We start from the raw sequence: 27,088 nt of genomic DNA on the forward strand, positions 1-27,088 counted from the left end.
AGCAGACCCCTGTGTGCTCGGAATGATGGTAATAATCCTTAGCCTCCGTGTAACTGCCCAGCACATAACTGTGGGCACCGTCACTCCTGGCCCCATCCGAGCTGCCTCACCTCATCTGCCCGGTGTTCTCACCAGCAGCCCAGCCTGCTCTGAGGCTGGCTTGCTCCTGACTCCATCATGCCTTCATGGAGGCAATTCCTACCCCAAATGCCTTCTCTTCTCCCGACCCTCCCTCCCAAGCCCCCGCCAAATACAGCCTTCTGTGCAGCTCTTCTACAGCCCGCCCCCCCCTTCTGGTTTTCCGTTCCCAGAACTCCTCCAGCGCCCTTGTCTGCCACAACCCCTTCAGCTCTTCCCCAACTGCAAACTGGCTGTGGTTGCTCCCCATTGCAGTCTGTGCCTGAACGTCATCTCTTCAACCAGTGTGGCTTCTTTAAGAGTTTGGGACTTATGTGGAATCCCCATAGGGCTGCACAGGGAACCACAGACAAAGAAGCTCAAAAAATGTGTGATTTCCACTTACTGGGGTTCTAAGACAATAATAAAAGGTCCAGTGAGGTATTCATGCATAAAGATGTTCAAGGTAGTAATATTTATACAGAGAAAAAAAAAAGGCAACCTAAACGTCCAATAATAAAGCAATGGTTAAGTAAAGTATGGTACAATATAGTTTTAGCATTCAAAATGACTTTTTGAAGAATATTCAAGGTATAAGATTAACAAATAATATGAAGATACAAACATGTAAATAATGATACAATTAGGTGAAAACATATTATTTATATACTCATAGAAATAAAAGCACACACACAAAAGAATTACATTACATATGATAAGTTTCTATAATGAGCATATGTTTTAAGGACTTTTTGGATGATGAAACACTGGCTGACTGACAGGTTGAGAAGTGACCTGGTCATTGAGCTGTAGCTCCGTAAGGGGGAGGATACACTGGGTCACAAGGCGAGGCCATTCCTGGTGCTCTCATTTAATCCCCACAATATCCCTGAGAGGGAGAGTGGGCCCCAGGTATTCTGACTTCTACAGCTATCTCTATATTACAGGTGACAAACCTGAGGCTCAGAAAGCCCATGCAACTTGCCCAAGGTCTCCAGCTAGTATCTGGCAGGACATACATCTTTAACTCCAGGGAAGCCTATTTTGTACTGGGAGAGATAGATAATAAGCAAATATACAAGTGAATAAATAATAAATTTCCAGATGAGGAAAAGCACTATGCAGAAAACAAAACAACCTAAGAGGACACAGAGTAACTGGGAAGACCCATAAATATGGAAAACACACTGATGTTTGCCAGAGGGGAGAGGGTAGGGTGATGCGCAACATGGGTGAAGGGCAGTGGGAGGTCCAGGCTTCTAGCTATGGACTGAATGAGGCTAGGGATGAACACAGCATAGGGAGTATACTCAATGGTATTGTCACAGCGATGTGTGATGACAGATGGAAGCTACACCTGTGGTGAACATAGTATAACATACAGAATCGTCCAATCATTATGTTGTGCACCTAAAACTAATGTAGCATTGTGTGTCAACTATATTCCAATAAAAAACAAACAAACAAACAAACAAAAAACCAACCAAACAAAACAGAGTAACTGGGAAGGGGTGTTATCTGCAATGGTCCAGGAGGACCATTCTGAGAAAGTAAAGCTAGAGCACAGGAGGTGAGGAGAAGAGGTAGGCAATGAAAGGATCTGGCGAAAAATCTTTCCAGGGAGTGGAAGCAACAAATGCAAGCGTCCCGAGGCAGGGAGGAACTCGGGGTGTCTGAAGATCAGCAACAAGGGCAACTAGACTGCAGCCGAGTGAGCAAAGTCACAAGTGACAGCGATTAGGGCAGGGAGCTAGGCAGGAGCAAGTTTGTGAAGACTGCTGGCTACAGCAACAAGTCTGCCAGTCTGCGGTTTATTCTAAGTGAAATGGGAGGCCTTTAGCTGGTTGCAAATAGAAAAGCGACGGGGTTGGTGAAGGCCTCATACTCTCCAGTGGAAATAACACCAATTGCTCATGCCTGCATGTGAGGTCATGGTCTCCTGTATTGCTTTCAACAGACAGTGAGATTTCAAAGGACCACTTCATCTAGGCGTATTTGGGCTCTCCTGGTGATTTGCAGGTTTGCCGATTCCTGCCAGCCGATTCTAATGACCTGGGCTTTGTGCTGATTATGCAGTTTGCTGAAACACCAACCCAAGTATCCAACTACAGCTGGAAAAATGCTCTTCTTAATTTATGTTCCATAAAGCACTGTTAACACGCACCCTTTATGGGGCTGTTACTCCTGGAGCTTAAATTGTTTAAAATATCAGATGGCTTATGCAATATTTGTTGAACCAAATTACCAGATTAGGTAACCACTTTCTAATGTAAATAGCAACTAAATGCCAAAATCTCAAGGAGAAGGCCGATCTTAATTTAGCACAGATCATGAAGAGGCCAATATGCTGATATCCCATGAGTGATTGACCACTCTGATTTGGGACTCTGTGGTTCATGGGATCCTGGATCTTAATTGCTTTTAATGACCTGATCCTGTTGGTAGAAGCAAAGAAGTAGTCCATAGTAATGGTGAATTATGTCTTCCTAGGTACTACGATGCCATTTACCAACTTGATACAAAAAGATAGCAGCTTTCCTGCATGGAGCACTGGGTGTTATGCACAAACAATGAATCATGGAACACTAAAAAAAATAAATAAATAAATAAATAAAAAGATAGCAGCTTTCTAATGCAGGAAAGTCAATAAAATCTACGCAGCCTCGTGCACATTCCTTAGCTAGCACAGTGGACCAGGAGATCTGAGTCCTCTTTCATAACTTCCAAATCCATATCTAAGATGATTCTATACTGCTTCATAAAAGCCTCTTTTTAAGACACTCTTTGACCCAAAGCTAGCCTTTACTCACTGGCCAAAGGGGTGGAGAGGAGAAGGACAGAGTGATGTCCACAAAGCAATTATATGCAAACAGCGCCACAACCATGGATTATCAGATGCAGGCCCTTCAAGACTTGCTGGGGCTGTACTTCTCATAGAGATGACAAACTCAGGTCCAAAGAGGGGCAACTCACTCCAGATCAAATGGCCTTTGGGAAGAAAGGCCAAAAGCGAAAATCAAATCTCAGTGTGGTGTGTTGCACAAATACTTCTTAGAAGAACAAAGGAAATGAGAGGGTGTGGCCAGAAGCCCAGCATGGAGCCTTGGTCAGTACAGCATTTTTAAAAACCCAGAATTTGATACTAATAGGTGATTTCATATAAAAACTAGCCTCTCAGCCTTCCTTGATAAATCATAAATGGCCACACCGGAGCCATATTCTGTTTGGCTTAAAGGGACTGGAGCTTTGAAGCACTGACCCTTCTGGATGGGACACGTGCTCTCCAATATGCTACAGTCCCCAGCACTCCCCAGGTAGCCTATCTCTTCAGCCTTCTCTCTTTGTGGCTCGCCCCAAAGAGGCACCTAAGTTTTTAACCTCTGCCGTAACAAGTACCTTCTGCAGGTCCACAAAACACAGATCTTGCACTATGTCCCCTCCTTCTAAAAATCACAGTTTTCGGGGTGCAGTCATTAAGTGGCTGCCTTCGGCTCAGGTCATCATCCCGGGGTCCTGGGATTGAGCCCCACATCGGGCTCCCTGCTCCGCGGGAAGCCTGCTTCTCCCTCTCTTGCTCCCCCTGCTTGTGTTCCCTCTCTCGCTGTCTCTCTGTCAAATAAATAAATAAAATCTTTAAAAACATAAATAAATTTTTAAAAATTAAAAATAAAATCCCAATTTTCTGTCAGATCCTGCCACAGAGAGTTAGCCAATGTCCAGGGAGCTCGGCTTAAGGCTGCAGCAGAGGTAGCAGGAGATAAGAACAGACCAAGGCCAGTGAATAGGGGCACCAGTGTGTGGTGTGATAATCACTTGTTTACTCGTCTCTCTGCCCTCTAGTTGAGCTTCTTCGTGGCAAGATGCATGCTTTGTCTCCCTGGCATTCTGCAAAGTGCAAAGGGTAAGCATTCAATACATGCTGATTAAATAAACGTATGAATGAATGGAGGGCAGAATCTCATGACTTGCTGGAAGCACACATTAAGAGATAAAGTAGTCAACTAGGAAAGTCTAAGCAGAGAAGGCTTGGGAGTTGAGCATCAAATCATGAAACAAGATGCCTCTTAACTTGTTCATGAGAAGCAGAGAGATTGGAAAAGAAGGATGTCGAAAGAAATAATAGCAGTGATACACTTTGGGAATCTAATGTTTGCCTCGAATCAATATGCCAAAATGTAAATACAATTCTAAGATCCAGACAGCAGTTTGTCTTTCTTTGGGACTCTCCACAGCTCCTGTTATAAGGGGTTCACTCCCCAGAACCTGTCTTCAAACTACTCAGAATTGATGTCCTGAGATGAAATATTTACTTGTATCATCAACACCATTGTTTTTGGTAAAGCAAAATGGGCTTTGCTCATACAGCTCTTAGAGTCCTTCTTAGGGCTTTACTCAGTGTCTCCACATATATAGGACTGGGGCGGGATAAGAAAGGAGCTTAGGGTGAGGGAGGGTGTAAGAAAGAACCAAGAAAGCCTTTACAACGTGATAAACAGCAGCAATTTAATTCCTGGTTTCTAAAATAAAATGTCCCAATATGTCCAAAGCAGGAAGTCATTGCTGGTTGTGAAAATAATTACAGGGGAACAGAAATGACTTTTTTCCAGAAAAAAATGCCACTTGTCACAAAAAGGTCTTAAACCAGAAATCTGCAATAAAACTGTTGTAATAACAAGTTAGATTGCTTTCTTGATAATTATTAAGTAGAGGTCTACCAAATTTGACAATGACATTATATAATGCCTATTTTTTTTTTTTTTTTACTGCTAGCATCATCTGTTAACTACAGTAGTTTCAACCCAGATGTTCCTGAACAAAGGCTCTTAAGAATTAGAGTCCAATTGTTTCTACCTACCCAGAGGGACATAAATTGTTCTTGCCATTAAATCAGCCCCCTTGACTAGTAAGATTGCTTGGCGATGTGAATTAAGCAGAGAAACCCTTCGTAGAGCCTGCACCATCGAATGTGCTCAAGGAGGGTATGCGAAGATGTGGTTTGGGACTGTTGAAGATGGGTCACCCAGGAGTGAGGGGGTGAGGAGAGAAGAGGTACCCACATGGTGCCCTCCAAACTCAGCTCCCCTCCCCAAAGTGCGGGCCCCTCTTCAGTTATCTAGAGGGACCCTGGCGATGTCAGGCTGATGCACGTAATCAGAAATAGATGCGGATGTAAATACCGTGCATTGGGAAACCAAATCTTTAGGATCTAGGGGCTAGAATGAAAAAGATTCACATTTAGGAGCTTTGATTTAAAATGATAGGCTCTTGAAATGGAAACATCTAGTTAAAGGAAATTTGAAACAGCAGGATTTGTAAGACTCGGGAGCAAGAAAAAAGGAAGTGATTTAAAATGCTCATGGAGATGTTGTTCAGATTTCATTTCCCAGTAGCTTTGATAGAGATGGAGCGGGGGAAGGCTTCAGCACACACCCCCCCCCCAACACACACACACACTCACAATATCTCCACTAGCACACCTAAGACACTTGAATTTGGAAATAATTACATTCTTTGATACGGACAATTAGCATTTGCCTAAAATATGAATAAATGCATTTTAGGAAGCTTTGCTATTATTAGTAGTCAGAAACAAAATGTAAACCGTGTGTTTGTTATGCGTACCTAACATCAAGTGAAGCTCCTAGCATCCCATTTCCAACTGAACTGCCTCCTTGATCCTCCTGCAGAGAATTCTAGATGTGGCTGCCTCTACAGCCTTTGGTTAAAAGTTTAAACAGACTTTAGGGTCATTTGTTCATTCACTAAGATGTAGGAAGATTACTGGTCATCTCTGGGTCCCTGTAGTAGAAGTAATCATAAATGTTGTATTCCCATCTGTGTTCATATATGTTGTCTTAATTACAATAACTCCCCTCAAGTAATTGGAAGAATAGGGCCAGTTTTTTGAGAAAAAAAATACTTTTTAAAGATGAGACTTGAGCCCCTCCACAGATACTTATAAAATGCTCATTTCTGCAGCCTGGCTAGATAAATCCATCACGCAACAATCAGGTTTGCCAGCTTCTCTCCTCTCCATGGCTCAGATTCAGAAGTCCTTCCCTAAAAATCTAATGATCTCGTAGAACTCAAGTTAAACTAGCTGTAGTTTGCATTGTACAGGAGACCCGGCTTTCTCTAGGCAGTCTTAGATTTTCCTCAAGTGGCTTCACTGGAAAGATCTGTCCATGCAAAACAACACAGCATGAGAGCATGATTTTCTTCTTGTTTAGGGGCCCTGAATGCAGGTGGATGAGGGTACAGAGAATCCCCCTCCAACCCCCCAGACTGTCTCAAACCAGCCCAGAAGCATCCATGCCCGCACCACCTGGCTGAGGGCAGAGCTCCTGAAAGCGAAGATCTGACCAGAGTTCCCCAAGTTCCCCAGGCATTAAATACTCTACATGGAATCTGAATTTTAACTGCTTCATCAGCTGCAGGGGGAGAGAGAGAGACAAGCTGTATTTTAAATACATGTTTTGTCCTAATCCCCTCTGAGCTGTAAAACCTGATACAATTAAGCTTTTGTATTTTGCAAGTGATGAATGACTAATACCCTCCGTGTGAGACTCAGGCCCTGGTACATGGTATTCTTGCAGCAACCCAACCTCAGAACCTGTGGTTTCCTCCAGCTCCTCCTTCCCTACCTCTCTCCTCTCCCCTCTGTGCTCACTTTCTTATCTGGAGGCAGGGGTGTGCAACCTCACGTTTACTAGTTCTTATGATAAAAACACTATTGCTGTTTCCCCCGGAAAATGTCACAAGTCAAAAGAAATCTGATTTATCCCTCCCATCTAAAGGAGAAATCAGCTTTCTCTCCTTGGAAAATCTCAGAGACCTGGGTGTGGAGAGAGTGTCCTGTGACTCCCAGTTTCCTGATTGCCTACCAATGAGAATATCTTCTTCCTTCTTTATCCCCTCTCTGAATCCAATCTCCTTACAAGGCACAGCTCAGGTGTCATCTCTTCCAGGAAGCCTCTCCTGGTCACCCCCAGCCTACCGGGAGCTCTCTGTCCCCCTGTAAGTCTCTGCCTCTGTCCTCTAGTATGTGCACCCCTCAAACACTTATCCATCAAGTACTTATGCATGCTTAATTCTCCCTGAGGATGGGCATTATTTTCCTTAGCCAGACTGCAAACTGTCTGAAGGCAGTCACCGTAGGAAAACAGAGTTCTTTATTTGTCGTTATAAGTATTGCTATTAATCTTTTAATGTGCACATACTTTATTAGATCTAATTGCAGATTTCTCTAGAGATGGCGCTGTGCCTGGTACAATGGCACAAATATCCTAAGTTCGTTACATATCTAGTTGATTGGCTGGTGACTGACTGACTGACTGACTGAGGGCAGGACTTTTCTAAAGGGTAAGAATAAATAGAACCTGGAAATGCCACAATGTGTCCCTTTCTTTCTTGTTGCTTACATTGTATTCCATAGGACAGGAATGATAGTGGGAAGAGGAGAGGTGGGAGAAGGGAAAAGGATATTAGCTAGTATTGAGAGATAAGTAATATTTCTATTTATCAAGTCCAAAGTCAGGCAGCTGGTCACTATCAAAGGAAGGAGGTATGCAGAAATCAAATATCTTGTCCCAAATGACACATCCACCAAGTGGCTGAAATGGGGATTTGAGCCTGGGTCTTTGCAATTCCACAGGTCACACCCAGTGACATTACGCCGCATCCTACTATGGGAACCGTGCAAAAACAAGACCCTTTAGTGGCAAACATGGCCTCATACCCCAGCTCCTCGCTTCCTGCAGGCTTGGCATTGGCCCCTTGCACCCTCCACAGTCACTTGCTTCCCTGGGGAAGGTGGAGAGTGGGAGGGAAAGCGAGCAGGTGGTTTTCTGGTGTTGAGAAACCTTCTCTTTCAGATCCCAAAGCTCCTCTGCCTTGATCATACTGTCACACAAACCCAGGGGCAAGCCAGCTATGCCAAATGAAGGGGAGATGCTCAGAAGTTGCTGCCTCTTAAAAGGAACACCTAAGGGCATCCTGGGGAAGGTCCAGGACATACCCACCTTGGTTGCCAACAAGGTCAAGCGGTGTCTGCGTTCTGACTTGTACTGGTCTTCCCCTGGGCTTCTCGGCACTTAGCGCTGATCTGCTTGCTCCAGCGTCAGCATTACAGGGCTCAGTACCCCAGTGCCTTCTTCCTGTACTGACTTGGATTAGGCATGGGAAGGGGGCAGAGCAGTCAGTGGTCTGCCTGGTGTGGTGATGTGTATACGCATCCTATCTCCCCAGACATTGTAGAATACCCCACGTGAAGCAGGAATGATGGCAAGCCTGTGACATGTGGCCCACCTCTAATTCTACAATTTGGCTAAAATCAGAGAGAAACATTCCAGTGACTGGGCCCAAAGGGGGGGGGGAGGGGGGGTTTCCCCCGGCCCGGGGGGGGGGGGTTTGGAAAAGCAGGGGGGGGGGGGGGGGGGGGGGGGGGGGGGGTCCCAGTCATCAGATTTTGTATCAGAATCACCTGTCTTGCTTATAAAAAGTACAAATTGGGGGGCAGCTTCCCCCAGATATTGAAATATACAGCTGGAGCCTAGGAATCTCTCTATTTAGTAAACTCCCCAGGAGATTCTTTTTTTTTTTTGAAGATTTTATTTATTTATTTGACAGAGAGAGAGCAGGAGAGCATGAGCAGGGCAGAGAGGCAGAGGGAGAGGGAGAAGCAGGCTTCCCGCTGAGCAGGGAGCCCGATGCGGGGCTTGATCCCAGGACCCCAGGATCATGACCTGAGCCGAAGGCAGTCGCTTAACCAGCTGAGCCACCCAGGCGCCCCTCCCCAGAAGATTCTTAATTAGCCAGCTTTCATCTAGCAACTACCCCAAGCTGCTCTCAATTACACAGGCCCAGCATCATAACGCTGGCTCTGTCCCTTGGGTGCTAGGTGGCTTTGGAGGGGCACCAACATCCTCTGAGTCTCAGTGTCCCTGTCAGGATAAGCCAGGGACAGTACTATTAATATAAACCACAAGATCATAGTGAAGATAAAATGAGAAAATGTAATGAACTATTTAGAAATAATACTGCATTTTGTCTATATGAGTTACTGGTTCTGGAACAAAGCTGCATCTTCTGCTGATACACACAGTGAAGCCAAAAGGCTAGTGCAGAGAAGTCCAAGGATACAGCTGGTGTGGGACCCACCTGGACAGGAGAGAGCATCCTTCCACTTGAAATCTGTAAAAAGCTTGCCTTGTGGGGGCCTTCTGTCCCTCCTGCTTCTCCTTCTTCCCCATTCTGTTCTTGGGGGAAATGACTTCACATTTCATCCATGGATCCTGCTCCCTTATCTTTTCATAAAATGGCTCTCCTTGGGCCCCTGGGTAGCTCAGTCGGTTAAGCATCGGACTCTTGGTTTCAGCTCAGGTCATGATCTCAGTGTGGTGAGATCAAGCTCCTCGCTGGGCATGGAGCTGCTTAAGACTCTCTCTCTCCCTCTCCCTCTGCCCCTCCTCACCCTGCTGGCTCTCTCTTTCTCTCTAAAATAAATAGATAAATGAAATCTTTAAAAAAGGGGGGGGTGCTCTCCCAGCTTCTGAGAAAACTCCAGGCTCTCCTGTGCAGTGATCCCACCCTGCAAGTGGGCACTCTGCCAGCCCAGGAGAAGAGCAAATTCATTTCTTTTCATGCTTTAAGATGTTATTGGCTGCATATTGTTTTAATGTGGTGCATAATTACAGAAACTGCTCTGAAAATCTGTATATTTTATCTGTGCTTTATTGTACCCAGGATATTCCCCGATTCTTTTTTCTTCTACATGAACCAGCTTAAAATATATTTTGGCGTCCTTTTTGTCATCTTGAAATTGAATAGCCAATTCTTACTGTAATGAAAATACTTATGCGTCAGCCCGGTGATATACAACACTACACTCTAATTACGGCTGTGCTTTAATTAACCTGAATTGAAGAGTGTTATCATTAAACTGCTGGTAACTTTGAGTTATGGCTTTTCTTTAATTTAAAGTAGAAAACACAGATAATTAAGCCTCCAGATAATCAAATGCTTGAGGAGAGCTTCAATGTTTTGGGATGTTCCTAAATCTCATTAAATGTCCTTTCTTTATTGATTATTCCTACCTCTGCTGTATCATTGTGCTGAACGAATAATAGTACTAAGTTGAACACATTCTCATTCACATCAGAAGTTTGGTTTTTTTGTATTCCAGAAGCCGTGTTGAACAAATATTAAATTCTCAGACAACAAGTTATGTCTGAAAGAGTCTCTCTTCCTTGCAACATGTTCTAAACATGAAAATCAATCAAGGGAAATATTTACAGCAGCAAGGAGTGTCCAGTTCTTGAGCTGGCTCCGAAGGGCAATGAAGTTTCATACCACCCAGTGAGTCAGAACTGGCAAATTCACATGTCTATGGAGCCCGGCCTGGGATATCAGTGCAAATCTGGCCTGGTTTAAGACATCAGAGGGGGGAGAACCCACATTAAACCCTTCCTTCTAACAAAATGGAGCCAGTTAGCATCCGGTGAAAATGCAAGTCCTGTGTCGGCTCATCAGATATTCAAGAGATGCCAGACATCTAGTTTTTATGTGAAATACCACTATTTTGAAATATTGGCAACTTACTTTAAGACATTAAATACCGCATGGGCCAAATCTGTGAATCAAATGTACCTTGCGGGTATCCCAGTTACAGCTTCTAGGGGGAGTGGTTCTAAACTTCCAGGTTAACACTCTTAAAATGAACTGACTTGGTTCCCAGGAGCAGAATAAGAGAAGCAGTGGGAATGCAGGCTTCCGAGGAAGCGCTTATGGTAGATATAAACACCGGTCAAGCCAGGGAAAATCAACAGCGAAGGAGCGCATCTTCACACTCTCCCCTGTTAATGCCCCCAGCACCATAGGACCCTCTGGGCATTGGCGGCTTTGCAGTGTGCTCAGACCACCCCTACATCATATAGGAGGACTCAACTGTTTTGTTTTGTTCTTTAATAGAACCAGCTTCTATTAAAAGTCCTCCTGGGCTTTCTATCTCAGGCAGGTCAAACTCCAAGGTGGAGAAAATCCCCTGGGACAGCTTCAATGTTCCAGGACCCAGTGCCTCTGAATGGTTAACTTCTTTCTGTGGCAGAAAGAGAAATAGCTCTCAAAGAAAAGAGCACATGGGAGTTACAATAGGGCATCCATTTTCAGAAAATAACTCCTTCCAAATCAATTACCTATTCACTTTTCCAGTCCATTTAGCGTTTAAACTTTCGCTTAGAGACAGGGTGAGAAATTTCAGTAAACAGCCAGACCATTTTGGATTGCTTAGGGTCTGGGCCCAGAGACAGACAGAGTACACCTGCTGTGTTCACTGACAGGAGTCTCCAGGTAAACACCAAGCTCCCAGGCACTCCGTTGCCTCTCCGCTGTGCACAGAATAGAAAGCTCTAAGACAGAGGAGCCCAAGGGCCCCCAGGACTATTGTCTTCAGACCTCACTTTCCAGAAGGCGGGCTTTGTTTGTAGGCACCCAGACAGCTCAAGGGAACAGCTTTTCTTCCTCAGCCCAATGCATTCCCAGATTCCCCTATTTCTTCTCAGTCTTTATCAGTGAGACTGAGGTTATCAAGTCTTTTGCTAAAGCATCAGTGGATCAGGCTTGATGTTTCAGCATTCCCAGGGAGTCTGTGTTTTCATAGGGGACAAAACCCCTGTTTGACTTACACCCAACATCTGAGATTCTAAGTGGGAAATCTGAGGCATCATCAAGATGGAAGTTTCTCAGGGTCTGGAACACTTGGAACTCTTGAGGTCATATCCCTTAGATGGTCACCTACTCTACTTAGAGGGGCCATGGCAGGCTGGGGCTGCCTCTTGCTCAAATTCCTCCTGCTGAGCCAACAGAAGGAGAAGCTAAGTCTTCTCATTGTCATAACATGCCAGTTGTCCATATATGTTGGGGCTAAGTTACCAAGGGCTGGCTCAAGGCTTCCTTCTATACATTTGGTTCCACATTTCCTCAGCAAATCATGAATGCACTTTGAATAATGGCTTCTCTGATGTCTCTATGATCTGACTTGACTGAAAAATATTAAAATTCCTTTCATCAAGGAGCTAGCAAGATTTGTTTTCATCCTGGTAAAATCAGAGATATGGGTTCCTACCACCCTTCATAATTGTGTCTATGGGGCAGGAGCCTAATTCATGACATGCAGGACTGTAGTTCATAATTTAGGGCAAATGATGGATCTAAGCATAAGGTTCTCAGAGCTGCAGGGAAAAGTAGGGCCAGCAGAAATCCCCAAGGCAGGGACCACATAATGACCCACCTTCCCGCTCACCACACAGGACGGAGCGCACAGGATACCCTCAGTAATTGTTGAGTACCCAGACCGTGCCTGGCAGAGGTGAGGTGTCTTCCCTGCAAGGGCCACATTAAACATCCCTGAGGGCCAAAGAGCACATGGTGAATGGTCACTTACTCACAAACAGTAGGGAAGGACAGACCCACGAAGGCACTGGAGAGATATTCTGTGTACATTTCATTTGAGACTCCTTCCAAGTAGTATTTCTGCCACGTGTCCTCCTCAATCTAAGAGAGAAGAACACAGGTTTAAGGTATGACAGTACACCATAAAAGGGAAACCAGAGTATACCATCTGGCCAACGAATGAATGCCCTAGTTATGTGATGGTGACCATCTTCAGCAACCAGGAACACAACCACATCGTCTACAGGAAGCTGGCCACGACCCTAAGCTCATAGAATGGAAGGACATCTCCTCTAAAACATCACTCTTTTCTAACCTGTATGATTTCCAAGGGTGTGGAGGCGTAGGCACTCACCCACAATACCAGCAGGCAGGTAAATCGATACAACTTTTCTAGAGAGCAATTTTGCAATTGTTAACAAAAATTTTTAAAGTACATGTTCCTTTACACAACAATTCCATTTCAAGTATTCATAGCAAAGAAACAGACGCATATACAAGGACATTTGCAGAAGAACATCCTTTTAATGAAAAATTGGAAATAACCACAGAAGGTACATTTTTCAATGGAACACAAAGAAACAATTAAAAATTATGGTGAGGGGCACCTGGGTGGCTCATTCGGTTAAGCATCTGCCTTCGGCTCAGGTCATGATCCCAGGGTCCTGGGATCAAGCCCCACATCGGGCTCCTTGCTCAGCGGGGAGCTTGCTTCTGCCTCTCCCTCTGCTGCTCCCCCTACTTGTGCTTTCTCACTCTCTCTCTCTCTGTCAAATAAATAAATAAAATCTTTTTAAAAAATAAAATAATAAAAATTATGGTGAAAATGTGTATCTGTTCATATAGAAAGTATATAAAAAGGCACATTACTAAATAGTGTTTATAGTCTGACCCTACTAAAAAAATACCCTATAATTATCTGAATGTTTGTAAAGTCATAAAAAACTAGAAAACTTTATACCAAAACACTAACCATTGTTATCTGAGTGGCAGAATGACACTTTTCTCTATAGATTTCTGTTATCTGAAGGCTTTTACAATGAGTGTGTGTGTGTGTGTGTGTGTGTGCATAAAACAATACATATATTTCTACTTCGGCGGAAAAACGATTTTTCCAATCACACCCTGAGTAACACAAAAAGTAAAATGTAGTTTCAGAGAGGTCTTACTCCAGATTTCATTAAAATGTGTGGGTTTTCTTTCTAATTAATCAAGCTCAACTGGTTTTCCCAACAACCCTCTTCATGCTAAGCACTTCTGGAAGGATTTTACATTGGAACTGATCTTTAAAAATTATAAAGTGAGTAACAACAAGAATGCTGAGCCCCTCTGGGAACTCAGGTATCTGAGCAGATTGATTAACCTCTACTGGAGGCTACATAAGGTGGTGGGGGGAGATGAGAGGCAGCTTCCCAGCCAACAGGAAGTGACTTTTACAATGTCTTGTGCTGATGTTGAATTACAACTCATCTTGCCTATGGCCCAATAGTCAGTTAACTAGGGGAAATGCAATGCTGGAAGTTGAAAGAGACTTGGAAACAGTGGGACATGAACACCGACCATCTACTTGGTTACACTCTGGAATACAAAGAAGGCAGGAATCATTTAGAAATAAATTGAATTCTACCTGCTTCTGTGCTATTTGTCTGCTTTGTGCAAGTCTGGATGATTAGAGTATGTGGGTTAACCTCATTAGTTTGAGCTGCTTCTAACCTACTCCCACACATTAGACATTAGCTGTGCAATGCTGCTGGGTATGGGCTGTTTATCTACAAATTGGTCTTCCCCAGAGTGGGGTCTTTAAAAAAAAGGCACTCAACCATTTCTACTGCTAAACTGTATGATTTTAAAAATTAACTGAAATGTGTTTAAGCATAAACTTTTTAATTTCCCTGAATCCTAAGAGTTTAACTTTTTTTTAAGATTTTATTTATTGGGGATCCTGGGTGGCTCAGTCGGTTAAGCATCTGCTTTCAGCTCAAGTCATGATCCCAGGGTCCTGGGATCGAGTCCCACATCCGGCTCCTTGTTCAGTGGGGAGTCTGCTTCTCCCTACACTTGTGCGCGCTCTCTCTTTTTCTCTCTCTGTCTGTCAAATAAATAAATAAAATCTTAAAAAAAATCCAAAAAAAAGATTTTATTTATTTTTCAGAGAGAGAGAGAGCACAAGCAAGCGGAGCGGCAGGCAGAGGGAGAAGCAGGCTTCCCACTGAGCAAGGAGCCCGATGCGGGGCTCAATCCCAGGACCCCGGGATCATGACCTGAGCCAAAGGCAGACGCTTAACTGACAGAGCACCTAGGCATCCCTCAACATTTATTTTCAAATAAAAGATATTTCTGACTTTATAAGCAAAGGTCATTAATTCTAACTAATTTGAAGAAAGCCTAGTCTGCATTAGTAAATAATCTAAACATAGAATATTTAGAATAGAATATTTCAGAAATAATCTGAAATATAGAATATTATAGTATCATAATTTGTTTTTTTGGTAAATAGGATACTATATGAGGAACTGCCAATTATAAATCCTCATGGTAGAGCTTTATGGGAAAATAGTATTTTTGAAGTGGAAGAGTTCAGCCTATTCTTTCAGCAGAGACATTCCCTTTATAATGTGCTGTTTATGTTGTTAATTTAATAACAGTTGATTTTCAAAGACAATGAAAATATGAACCTTTATCTCAATTATTATTGATTGTTGGTTGTATTCCTTAGTTAATATAGTTTTAATATTGTTCTTTTAGTTATGGTCAGTATTTTCATGCCTGTGTGTCTTACAGAACTACTCTTTTGACCAAATTTTACTGTAGGTTAATCATTAAACATTTTTACTAAGTAGAAACAAAGTTTTGCAGGATAACAATATTATCCATGTTTGTTTTGAACATGGCAAGTATTCACTCATTCATTCAGCAAATATTTATTGAGCATATTTAGTATCTCAGGACCTAGTCTAGCTGCTGATTAAATCTTCCTTAAACTGGTATTTATTTTACTATATTTTTCTCTTTGCTTTGGAAGAAGCACCAGATATGTCTGGCTACGATATATCTGACCAGATATATCTGAGTTTTACTGATTTTTTTCCATATTTTTTTCCTGCAAGTTTTGTCTTTGTGGCTGATCTAGAATGCCTAAGGAACTCAATGTCAAAATAACTGGAAATATATACAGAACTTTTCTGGAAAGCAAAATGCCTCTTCTACATCCACATGTAGATTCTCAGATGCGATCTACAGTGCTAGATACAGTAGTTCCGAATGGACTATTTCAATAATGATTGGTTTCAATTCATTGTTATAACCTTTTAAGGTGCCACATCTTTTTCTAAAAGGATTTTATTTTTTTATTTGAGAGAGAGCAAGAGCGCACACAAGTGGGGGGAGGGGCAACGGGAGAGGGAGAAGCAGACACCCCGCTGAGAGCAGAGCCCCACATGGGCCTGGATCCCAGGACCCTGAGATCATGACCTGAGCCAAAGTCAGATGTTTAACCGACTGAGCCACCCAGGCACCCCAAGATTCCCACATCTTTAAAACTGTTTCCATACAGATAAATCAACATGCTTTTACGGTTTCTGATAAAGGTGTTACACAGACATATACACACAAACTTAAAAGTGGTTAAAATCCTAAATTTTATGTTATATGCATTTTACCACCATTAAAAAAAATTAAACCTATATCTATAATTGTAAGACCAGAAGAGTCAGTAATTACAATTAATACTAAGACCTTTTAACCTGTAAGGGCAAGAATGACAATCTGGAACAGATCGATTACAAGAACAGGCCAGTGACATCAGGAGAAGCAGGGAATGAGCCCCAGCCTATGACAGACACAGCGGTACACCACGGGCTCAGACAGCAGAGCTTCATCTTTATCCCAAGGCAAGGCTCAAACTACCTATCACTTCTTACCAAGGGTTTACCCTTCTAAGTCTCAAACATGGCCTCTTTAACTTAACTTTGAAAAAGCAAAAATGAAAGTGTATATCCCTTTTTCCTTTGTCAGCAGTAATGAAATGCATTTTTTTTTTTTTTTTTAAGTAGGCTCCATGCCCAATGTGGAGCCCAACACGGGGCTTGAACTCAGGACCAGGAGATCAAGACCTGAGCTGAAATTAAGAGTTAGACACTTAATCAACTGAACCACCCAGGCACCCCTGAAATGCATCCTTAAGAACAGAAAAGTAAGTGTAAAGTATGTTGAGTTGAAAACATTTGTGCTTCACAAAAGAGACGATGGCAGTGAACAAAGAAATCTAGAAAGGGTGGGGCAAGTTATTGTCTTTATAATTTCCCTTTTACAGAGGATAAAACTGAGGCACGGACAGGTTAAATTCAGGCTCTTAACCACCCACCTTGTCACCTCTTACTAGAGATGACAGGGTAAATATATAAGGAAGAAGTGGTGCTAGGATTTTGGGGGGCAGGGAGGATTTGCTGCACATAAGTACCAAAGGGGGAAAGACTAGAATTGAAGCTCACCAAGGACTAAAAATCTTGAGCCCTGGAGCCCATGACCTTGTGGGAGGTCAGTGAGGAGTAACACTAATTTTGAGTTGCGCTAAGAGTGCGGGCCTAACAGAGCATGGAGGCATCCTTTTTACCCTACAAAATGGAACCATCCCAGCCTACAACTTCTTTCCCAAAAACAGTAGATGCCATTCTCCACATTTGTATTGTGCGGGTATTTTTAACTGTAATGTAATGTACACACTTCCCAGCAGAAAAATGAAGGAATGGGACCAAAATGACGTAAGGAAAGGTGCCAGGATTTATTTGCCAGCCATTCAGCAATCAGTCAAAGGCAAAGCATTTCCCGAGGCAGCAATCTCTCCTCTGGCTGTCACATCAAACTCCAGCTGTTTTAGAAGAGCAAAGATGAGCAGGTGATATGCTGTGGCTCCTTATTCATCAAATACTCACAGAATCTTCAGTGAGAAAGGAAATTGAGCCATTGGACTAGTTCGTCTACACTTCTCGTTGGCTTATTCATGCTTTCTCCATTATCTAATTTTTCAACCAGTCTAGTCCAACCCCCCAAGTGAATGGTTGTACACCAATTCATGGGCAGTTGGCTCGACCATCAAAGGGTACCTTCCAACTGGAAACATGAGCCTTGGCTCCAAAGGAAGTAACACTTTCTTGATCCTAGATTTTGCATGTGTTACTAATGGTGGGTCGGGAATGACACCTTTTACTTTTTATGCTTTCTCTGATTAGAGTGAAACTGTGTTTCTCTAATGCTAACAGCCCAGTGAATGTGAAAAATCAACCATCCTGGCTGGGGTATGCTACAGCCATGGTGCTTTCTGTTCCCAGCAAAGAAAAGAGCCTGCATTAACTGTGGTGATTCCAGTCAAATAATTTTGCTAACATCTATCCCCACCTCGGGAGTCACGTAAATAATTCCAGAGATTATCATATGCCAATCCTTATTTAATTGAAAACAAGTACACTGTTTTAATCTAAATGTATTTATATTATGCACATCAAAAATAATGAACTAAAAGGAAATTATAACAACCAATGACCATTATGTTAATAGCTGCAATAAGAAGAGGTAAGTCATTGGGGCGCCTGGGTGGTGCAGTCGGATGAGCATCAGACTCTTCATTTTGGCTCAGATTGTGATCTCATGATTCTTGAAATCAAGCCCCACGATGTGCTCTGCGCTCAGTGGGAAGTCCGCTTGAGATTCTCTCTCTCCCTCTCCCCCGGCTCTCCTCCCCCACCCCACCCCCTACCCCGCTCTTGCATGCATGCACGGGCTCTCTTTCTCTCTCAAATAAATAAATAAATCTTAAAAAAAAGAAGAAGAGGTGAGTCATAACATACACACTAACACGGCCCAGCGTTGGTAGGAGGAGCCCTAGTGTATTAGCAGGTATTTATTGCATTACTATTTTTTTAATCTATCCAAATTCTGAGTTAGTATTTTTCCTCTAAAGGATGCACAATTTTAAATCATAAAACTGCTTTAATAAGAACCAGCCACATCTGAATGAACATTTGTACATATAAACTACATAATACATTGTCACTGTCCTTTAAGATGTGACAGTCTAAAACAGAGTGCAGTGACATAAACTGATGTGCCTTAGATCCCATAAAAATATATTTATTCCTACAAAAAAAAAGAAAAAAGAAAAAGAAAATGCCCACAGGAAGTGTCAAGCCCTTGACTACAATAATAAACATGGGATCAGCATTTATGGTTTCTGGGCTGATGAGTGTATGGTGGTCATTAAAATGTGTGGGGTCATTTATCCCCATTCCTCAAGAGCATGCTCTGTCACTGAGAAAAATCTGATTTAATGTTGCATCTAATCATTTCTTGCGGGAAAGAACAATGCTAAGGACAATTGAGTGTTAAGGAGGCTTTATCATTGGGCTTTCTGGATTCTCTCTGTCCTCATTTCCTCTATGTTCCAATCTTAACACACTTGTCCCAGTTTTTATCAATGGGCACATGGCTATCTCTTTCACCCTCCCTTTCTCAACATTCTTCAGTATAATGGCAAATCCTAAAATCAACTCATAGAATTAAAAAACAAAACGCTCGCGTCTTGCTAGCTTAGGTCCTCACAGGCACCAGAACAGAGAATGCCTTGCTGCACAGCTTTCTGGGGGTGGAGCAAACTGGTGATAAAGTTGAAACCAAAGGAGAGAAGCAGAGGAGATGAGGAATGAATGGTGATTTCCACCTTTTCAGAATGTATTTCTTCTCTGTGCCAAATTGCACTTCAATGCTGTACTTCTTGGACGTGGAGTCAGGTCGGCTGCCCTTCTGAGAGGAGCATTGGATTTCAAGGACTCCATAACGATCTGGCATTCCCCAATTATGGCCTATTTCAGATTGCATTCTCCAGAATGTGAGAACAGGACAAAAGGATTTCAGACTCGTCCAAAGGCTTCAGGACAATGTCAATTAAAACAAATTATTTGGGATTTGATGGAATGCCAGATAACTGGTTGCTTCAGCACTGAATGAATAAATAAACAACTCCAAAGATTAATTTGGGTGGACGTGAGCCAAATCTCTTAGTCCCAGACTAGTGGGCTGCAGACTATCAAAAAAGATTCCTTCCATCAGGCATTATGAGAAAAAAAATTAACCCACATGAGGTATCCTGAGAGAGATTAACAGATCACGCCACATGCAAAAGTGTAAGAATATATGGCATTTCCCCCACTGTGTTACCCCCAGCCCAGATTATTCTGAAGACACTAAGAGTGCCAGAGGGACCAAAGCTAAAGGGTTAGTGTAAAGAGTAACATGAGAACTTTTTAAAAGCATAATTATTTAGAAATGATTTAAGAAAGTATTGCTTATGTGGCTGGAAATTGGTATTTTCTTTCAATATGTAGAAGGCTTCTCTACTCTCTCCCTATTTTTCTCTCTAGTGTAGAAAACATATTTATGCTTAAGAGATATCAGACCCTGTTAAAGGTTGGCCTGTTCACTCTCTGTCCAAATAGGACTTTGGTTTTGCTATCTTGCTAATGGTTAAGAACCTCATTTGTGCTTCAAATAATAAGGTTCTTAAAATATCACTACAAGAATTCTAATCTGGGTAGAGCAAGCAGGAAGTAAATGCTCTCAAGCAGACGCCTGCTGAGCAATTCTGGAGGATGATTCAGCCCCCAGCATGCAGGATTATCCAGGATGGAGCTTCTCAATCCATTTGAGGTAGGGGACCGGGGTTTTGTTTTTATTTCTAATATCCACTGTTTTGCAGACTCAAACTTCTACAGAATCTAACAAAAACAAATTCTAAAAAAAGAAAAAAAAAGACAAGGCATGCAAAGTACAAGTCCAAAATTTTTCTCATTAGATTCCACCAATATAAAATTAATCTATCAAATTGCTCTAAAAGTTCCCAAGAACTTACTCTCATTTTCTGTACTTTCTTCCTTGTGGAAGAGTAGCCAGCCAAGAGTTCACAGCACCCATCCACAGACTGCACTAAACAGATGTGCTGGCCTCTCTCTATCTTAAAAACCTAACTTCCCACAATTTCCCTCAAGCTTCAGCAAAGTAGAAGTATTCTCAACTAAGATTTCCCAGGTAAGCTCATCAGAACTTACTAATAGGTGTTATATCTCAAACACATGGAGTGGAGAGAGGGTCCCCCATGAAAATGTAGGTTATTTTGAGGGCAGAAAATTCTATCTGAATCTTCAGTGCCTGGAACAGTGCATGGTACGCAGCAGTAGCTCAATAAATTTGAATGGATGAAATAAATTTGAGAAGGACAGGATTTAACAAAGCCAAACCAGGCATTTTTTTAGTGCAATGGCTAGAATCTTAACATGTTAATAGGAGTTGTAAATCTCTGGCGGGGTGGGGTGGGGACATGGTATTTAGTCACACAATTCTTTATTTCAAGGAGCAGCTCACGGAGCTAGGCAATGCTAATCTAAGAACTTTCCCTATGATTCCCCGTCACTTTGTTTCCCTTGATCCTTCTGTCAGAAATACGTATCTCTATAATAACTCTCTATTTTTCAGTTGTCAAATCTAATTCTTTCGATAGAGTTCACATCAGATGCCCCCTCACTGGTGAGGCTTTTTCCTCATTTCCCCAGCTTGATGTGCTCTTCCTTGCCTTATTGGGAATACTAACTGAGCCCACCTCTAGGGGGGTTGGGAGGGCGAACTGAGGTGATCAATATAGAATGATTAGAACACTACCTGGCCCACAGTAAGCACTGGGCATGTGTTAACTATCATTATTACCATCAGAGTATTGGAGTCCTCTGACATTCCACCAGAGCTACAGCCAAGTGGAATTTGGAACATGAGCCCTTCCCTTATGCACTCAACTTTGTATCTTCCAGAAAAAGCAACAAAGTACCTTCTAAGGTGCCTATATAAGAGGTGTTTAATTAATATTTGTTGCACTGAACTAAGCAAGAGAAAACTAGAGAAAGAGACACAGAGAAACAAGCCATTTTCCTGGGCATCTAATCACAAGTAAGCACTGATAATTTCACAGCATTTAATGCCGCACCAAGAAATGAACCAACTCCTGCCTCCAAATGCTGAAAAATCCTGTATTCTTAGGTTCTAATAGGGAGCAGGTAGAATTGGGTCATTTTTCAACTTCCCAGAAAATTTCTTACTAGGAGCAATATTTTTCTGGAAAATTTTGTCATCACAGAACATCTTGGGCTACTTAACCAGTGACTTACAGTTTTCTAAATTCTAAATCCAATAACTTGGAGGCTTGAATTTGAAAGAAGGAATTCTCACGAGCTGGTGTACTGCCAATCTAACTGAAGTCCTTCCTCCTACAAGCTACGAATCCACTGCCATCCCTGAGGAAGGCACCCTCCTTTTCACCCTTGTCTCATGACTCCACTGTCTTCCCCATGGGACTTAGCCTTCTGTCTTCTCCTTGCCTTCATTTTCTTGGCTTCCAGTGTAGAGTCAAACAACAATTCAACAGGACACAGACTGAGCCCAGCAAAGGCTACATCTGGCAATTCCATTACTCACAAATTCTAAAATTGAGGCAAAAACAACTGTGGGTTGGCTGGCTGGCTGGCTGGCTGTTTATTTATTTATTTATTTATTTATTTATTTATTTATTTATTAATGAATAGGAAGGGAGTTAGAAAAGAAAAGCATTCAATTTATCACGGGAACCAGAACATTGCCTCTGCCTTTGTAGGATCTTCAGTATTTTAGATAGTTTGGTGAGAATCTCACTGCATTCATTCCTCTCTCACTCAGGATAATTTCTCACCAGTGGGCACTTCGGAGGTTTACTTAAGAAAAGTCTTCTGAGGCTCTGAGTCCAGTGCTTCCCAAACTCTGAGGTGCATATAAATCATGCAAGGGTCCTAGTGAAATGTGGTTTTGATATCCTAGTCCTGGATGGGGGCTAAGATTCTGCATTTCCAACAGGATCCCAAACAACAAAGATGCTGCCCAAACATGAACCACACTTTGAGTAGCAAACAGCTATTTCCAAAGACAGTGAAGAACAGAAAACAAGTATTCTCCTTTGAGCACCAGAGATTAAGGAGAATCAATCACAGTCCAAAGGATTTAAAGATGAAAAAGAGTGCTTTCCATGAGTATCACTTAATACTGGAGCCAGTTACAGAGAAAGCTTAAACATAATTAAGCACTGAGTATCTAAGTGTTTGGGTTGTTGTGGTAATTAGTCTAAACAATATTTCAGGGTCCAGATTTATCTACTTAGTCTCTCTCCATTGATTCAGTGACCCCAATGATAGTTTAGTCTCCATTTCAGTGCAGGCTTTGAAGACAGAACAATGAGATGGCTATATTTAATTCAATTAAAAATAAAGTTTCAAAAAATGGCCCTGATTTGTATCCCTATTTTCTATTCAACATCCCCATTTTAGGACACAGTGTTGAGCGTGAGGACGAAAACGCTTGCCAACTCAGTCCTGTTTTAGTGACAGCAGATTCTGGATACTTATATCTCCTATCTCTGTACAATACGGCCTAATAAAGTTGAGCCAAAGAGACTAGATTTCATTTCAGGGCAAAGGGTTTGGCCATAAACTTTTGCTTTCTGGCTGAACAGAACCATTCCAGCCGCAAGCATAAATTCTGCTAGTTTCAGGTATCAGGGTGATTGGGAAGCCAAATGGGTTATCTGTGAGCCAGGTATCCAAGGCAGAGGCACCCGCTTTATTGTGTATTCATTGTTATCTGGAAAATCTCTTGCCAGCTACAGAATATTTTCACAGGAAGTTAGAAATGACTTCGGAAATTCCCCTCTGTGGCTTCCTAGAGTGGATTTTTGGCCTCATCAAAAAGACATTTGGTTCAGAGATTGAAAGTGGGCAGCTGATAAATTGCTGAGGTATTTAGCTGGGCTTAGCAGTTTCCTTTGGGGGGGTGGTGCCAAGATCCTCAGTAGCGTAGCGATGTAGAAAGTACCAAAGCACATGCAGGCTCTGGTTCAAATCTTAGCCTCCCTAGCGCCTGAGCTAAGCTGTACAACCTCTCCAAGCCTCAATCCTCTCACCTGCACAACGAGAGCAACAGTAGCACCTACCTCCTAGGAAGACAGTTGAAATGAAGTGATGCATGTAAAGTGCTTAACATAGTGCCTGGCAAATGTGTCAAGTGCTCTTGTGGTTTAATCATACTGAAAGATGGCATTTACTGAGTGTGCACCTTGTAGAGTTCTATAAATGTCAGCTATCATTTTAAGTAATGAGTGATGATGATGGTGATGTGTTGAGATGGTGAATGTGATGGTGATGACGGTGATGAAGGTGATTGTGATGGTGATGATGGTGACAGTGATGATCATGATGGTGATGATGGTGATAATGATGGTGATGATGGTGACACTGATGGTGATGATGGTGATCACGGTGATAATGATGGTGATGATGGTGATGAAGGTGACAGTGATGGCAATGATGGTGACAGTGATAATGATCATGATGGTGATGCTGATGGTGACAGTGATGGTGATCATGGTGATAATGATGGTGATGATGGTGATGAAAGTGAAGGTGATGATGATGGTGACAGTGACAGCCATTTGAAGACTCTGAAAAGTGAACAGTAGCAGGCAGAATTGACCAGAATTGGAAGTACCACCAAATTGGCAGCAAGTTTACTATTATTTTTCCTCTTTATCCACTAGCTTGACCTCAGAACCTACAAGTGAGGACCAAGACATGGACAGAGAAAGCTTCAAGAGAAGCTCCTGTTCTGGCTCAAAGACCGGTAGGAGGAATTGCTAACATTCAAGAAAGAATGGGAGAAATCATGTTTTCTCTTTTTCTTTTCTATTCTTTTCTTGTATCTGTACCCCTAAGGCAACCAGTGGTGGCAGTAGCATGGGTGGCATTGGGAGCTCGAAGGAGATTAAGGGAAGTAAGAGAACATTCACTGGATGAAGGATCTGAGGTTCCAAGACAGTGGGGCAAAGCCCTGCTGCTTTTTGTATTTGTCATCCCATTGGCTTGCCCCACATAGGCACATAGAAGCAGGAAATATACAGTAGGCAGGGTAACTAAAGCCCCAGCTTTCTGGTCAGAGGATAAGTAAGGAAGGCCCCATGGAAGCTGACAGTTCCTTGGTGATCACAGAGAAAGAAGACTTGGGAAAGTAGCTGCTTACAATTATTTACGAACTCCTGGGTTTACCCTGAGCTGTGCAGGGATGAAGCTGACCCTACACAGAATATTTAGATTTTGAGAACAAACTATAATATAGACTACCCCAAGCCTGAGGCTGATGCGGGACAGATCCAAACAGCACTGCCAATGCTTTGAAAACTCAGCTGACACTGGAATCACTATCCATAGAAGCCTGGTCAGAATGCATAGCATAAAATCAAAGAGGGTGATTACATGTCAAAATAAAATTATCACATTTTTTGTAAGATTAAAACAAAACCCAAAGTTTCAAAATAAAATAATCGAAATATCTAGGATACAACAAAAAATTATTGGGTTTATGAATAATCCAGAAAATCTCAACTTGCATCCAATGCCATCAATAGATGGCACAGATATTAGAATTACCTAACAAGATCCATAAAGTAGCTATTTTAAGAATGTTCCAACAACTGAGAACACTTTTGTAAAGAATTAAAAGACATAAAGTCTTAGTGAAGAAACAAGATAAAAATAAGAATCATATGAAAATTCTAGAATTGAATAATACAATAACTAATACACTCACTGGATGGGCTCAGCAGCAAAATGGAGATGGCAGAAGAAAGAATCAATAAACTTGAAGTTAGGGCAATATAAATTGTGCAGCTTGAACAACAGAGAGAAAAAAGATTTAAAAAAAATAAATAGAGCCTTATGGTCCTGTGGAGTGCCTGGGTGGCTCAGTCGGTTAAGCGTCTACCTTCGGCTCAGGTCATGATCCCAGGGTCCTGGGATCGAGCCCTGCATCAGGCTCCCTGCTCAGCAAGGAGCCTGCTTCTCCCTCTCCCTCTACTGTTCCCCCCACCCCAGCTTGTGTTCTCTCACTCTCGCTCTCTCTCAAATAAATAAATAAAATCTTAAAAAAAAGAAAGAAAGAAAAAGGTCCAACATTTGTGTCATAGGAATCCCAGAAGGAGAGTAAAAAGAGTACGGTGCAGGAAAAATATTTGAAGAAATAATGAACAAAAACTTCCCGAATTCCACCAAAGACAAATCTAGAGATACAAGAATCTCATGAGCCCCAACAGAATAAGTCCAAAGAAATCATGTTCAAACACAGTATAATTAAATGACAGAAAACCAAAGACAAAGAATATCTTAAAAGCAAACAGAGAAAAATGACTCATTACTTATAGGTTAATAACAATTCAAATGACTACAGATTTCTCATCAGAAACAATGGAGGCTAGAAGAAAGTAGAATAACATTTTTGAAGTACTGAAAGAACAGATCTGTCAACCCAGAATTCTGTATCCATCAAAAATGTCCTTCAGGAATGAAGGTGAATTAGAGACATTCTCAGATGAAGGAAAATAGTATTTGTTTCCAGAATACTGCTCTAAGGGAATTGCTAAAGAAAGCTGTTCAAACAGAATGGAAATGATACCAAAGGGAAAGCTGGAACGTCAGGAATGAAGCAAGAACAACAGAAAGGGGAAATATCAGGATAAATATAAAAGAGTATACTTGTATTGAGTTCTTTAAAATATGTTTAATGATTGAAAGCAAAAAATTATAACACTGTGCGATGGGGTTGTCAGTATATGTAGATATGATATGTAACACAACTACAACAAAAAAATGGGGAGGGTAAAGAGACCTATAGATTCATAAGGTTTCTACATTCCACCTAAAGAGGCAAATCTAAGTAGTCCTGGAAAGTTAAGTACGTGCATTGCAATCCCAAGGGCAATCAATTAAAAGATTACATAAAGATATGTGATAGGGAACACTATAGATAAAATGGAATACTAAAAATATTCAAAATAGTCCAAAAGAAGAAAGTAAAGAGGTAAGAGAACTAAAACAGAGGAAACAGACAGAAAACAAATAGCAAAATATTAGACTTACATTATAGCTAAATAGTCTAACACACCTTTTAACAAACGGATTCACAGAATGGAATTTAAAAAAAAATGATCCAAATATAAGCTGTCTACAAGAAAATCACTTAAAATTTAAAGATACAGTTTCATTCAGACAGAAAATAATGAGAAAAGTTTTTTTCCCATGAAAACACTAGTCAAAAAGAAAGCTTGAGGGGTGCCAGGGTGGTACGGTCGGTGTCGCATCTAATTCTTGGTTTTGGCTCAGGTCATGATCTCAAGGTCATGAGATCAATCCCTGAATCAGGCTCCATGCTCAGCGCAGATTCTGCTTAAGGATCTCTCTTCCTCTCCCTCTGCCCCCTCCCCACTGTGCTCTCTCTCTCTAAGATAAATAAATAAATCTTAAGAAAGAAAGAAAGAAAGAAAGAAAGAAAGAAAGAAAGAAAGAAAAAGAAAGGAAGGAAGGAAGAAAGAAAAAGAAAGAAAGAAAGAAAGAAAGAAAGAAAGAAAGAAAGAAAGAAA

At 41.9% G+C, this 27,088-nt stretch overlaps 1 protein-coding gene across 26 annotated transcripts in view; it reads right to left on the minus strand.

Annotated features, from left to right (window-relative positions):
* The window catches only part of KCNMA1 (potassium calcium-activated channel subfamily M alpha 1), a 715,944-nt gene that overhangs the window by 144,360 nt on the left and 544,496 nt on the right, over nucleotides 1-27,088 (minus strand). For all 26 annotated transcript variants that reach the window (XM_032423695.1, XM_032423687.1, XM_032423686.1 and 23 more), the window contains one exon: nucleotides 12,557-12,666. In XM_032423695.1, the coding sequence (XP_032279586.1) occupies nucleotides 12,557-12,666 (110 nt within the window). The remainder of the gene's footprint in view (nucleotides 1-12,556; nucleotides 12,667-27,088) is intronic.

This window comes from Phoca vitulina, unplaced genomic scaffold, assembly GCF_004348235.1.
Source record: "Phoca vitulina isolate PV1807 unplaced genomic scaffold, GSC_HSeal_1.0 scaffold29, whole genome shotgun sequence".
Classification (NCBI taxonomy): domain Eukaryota; kingdom Metazoa; phylum Chordata; class Mammalia; order Carnivora; family Phocidae; genus Phoca; species Phoca vitulina.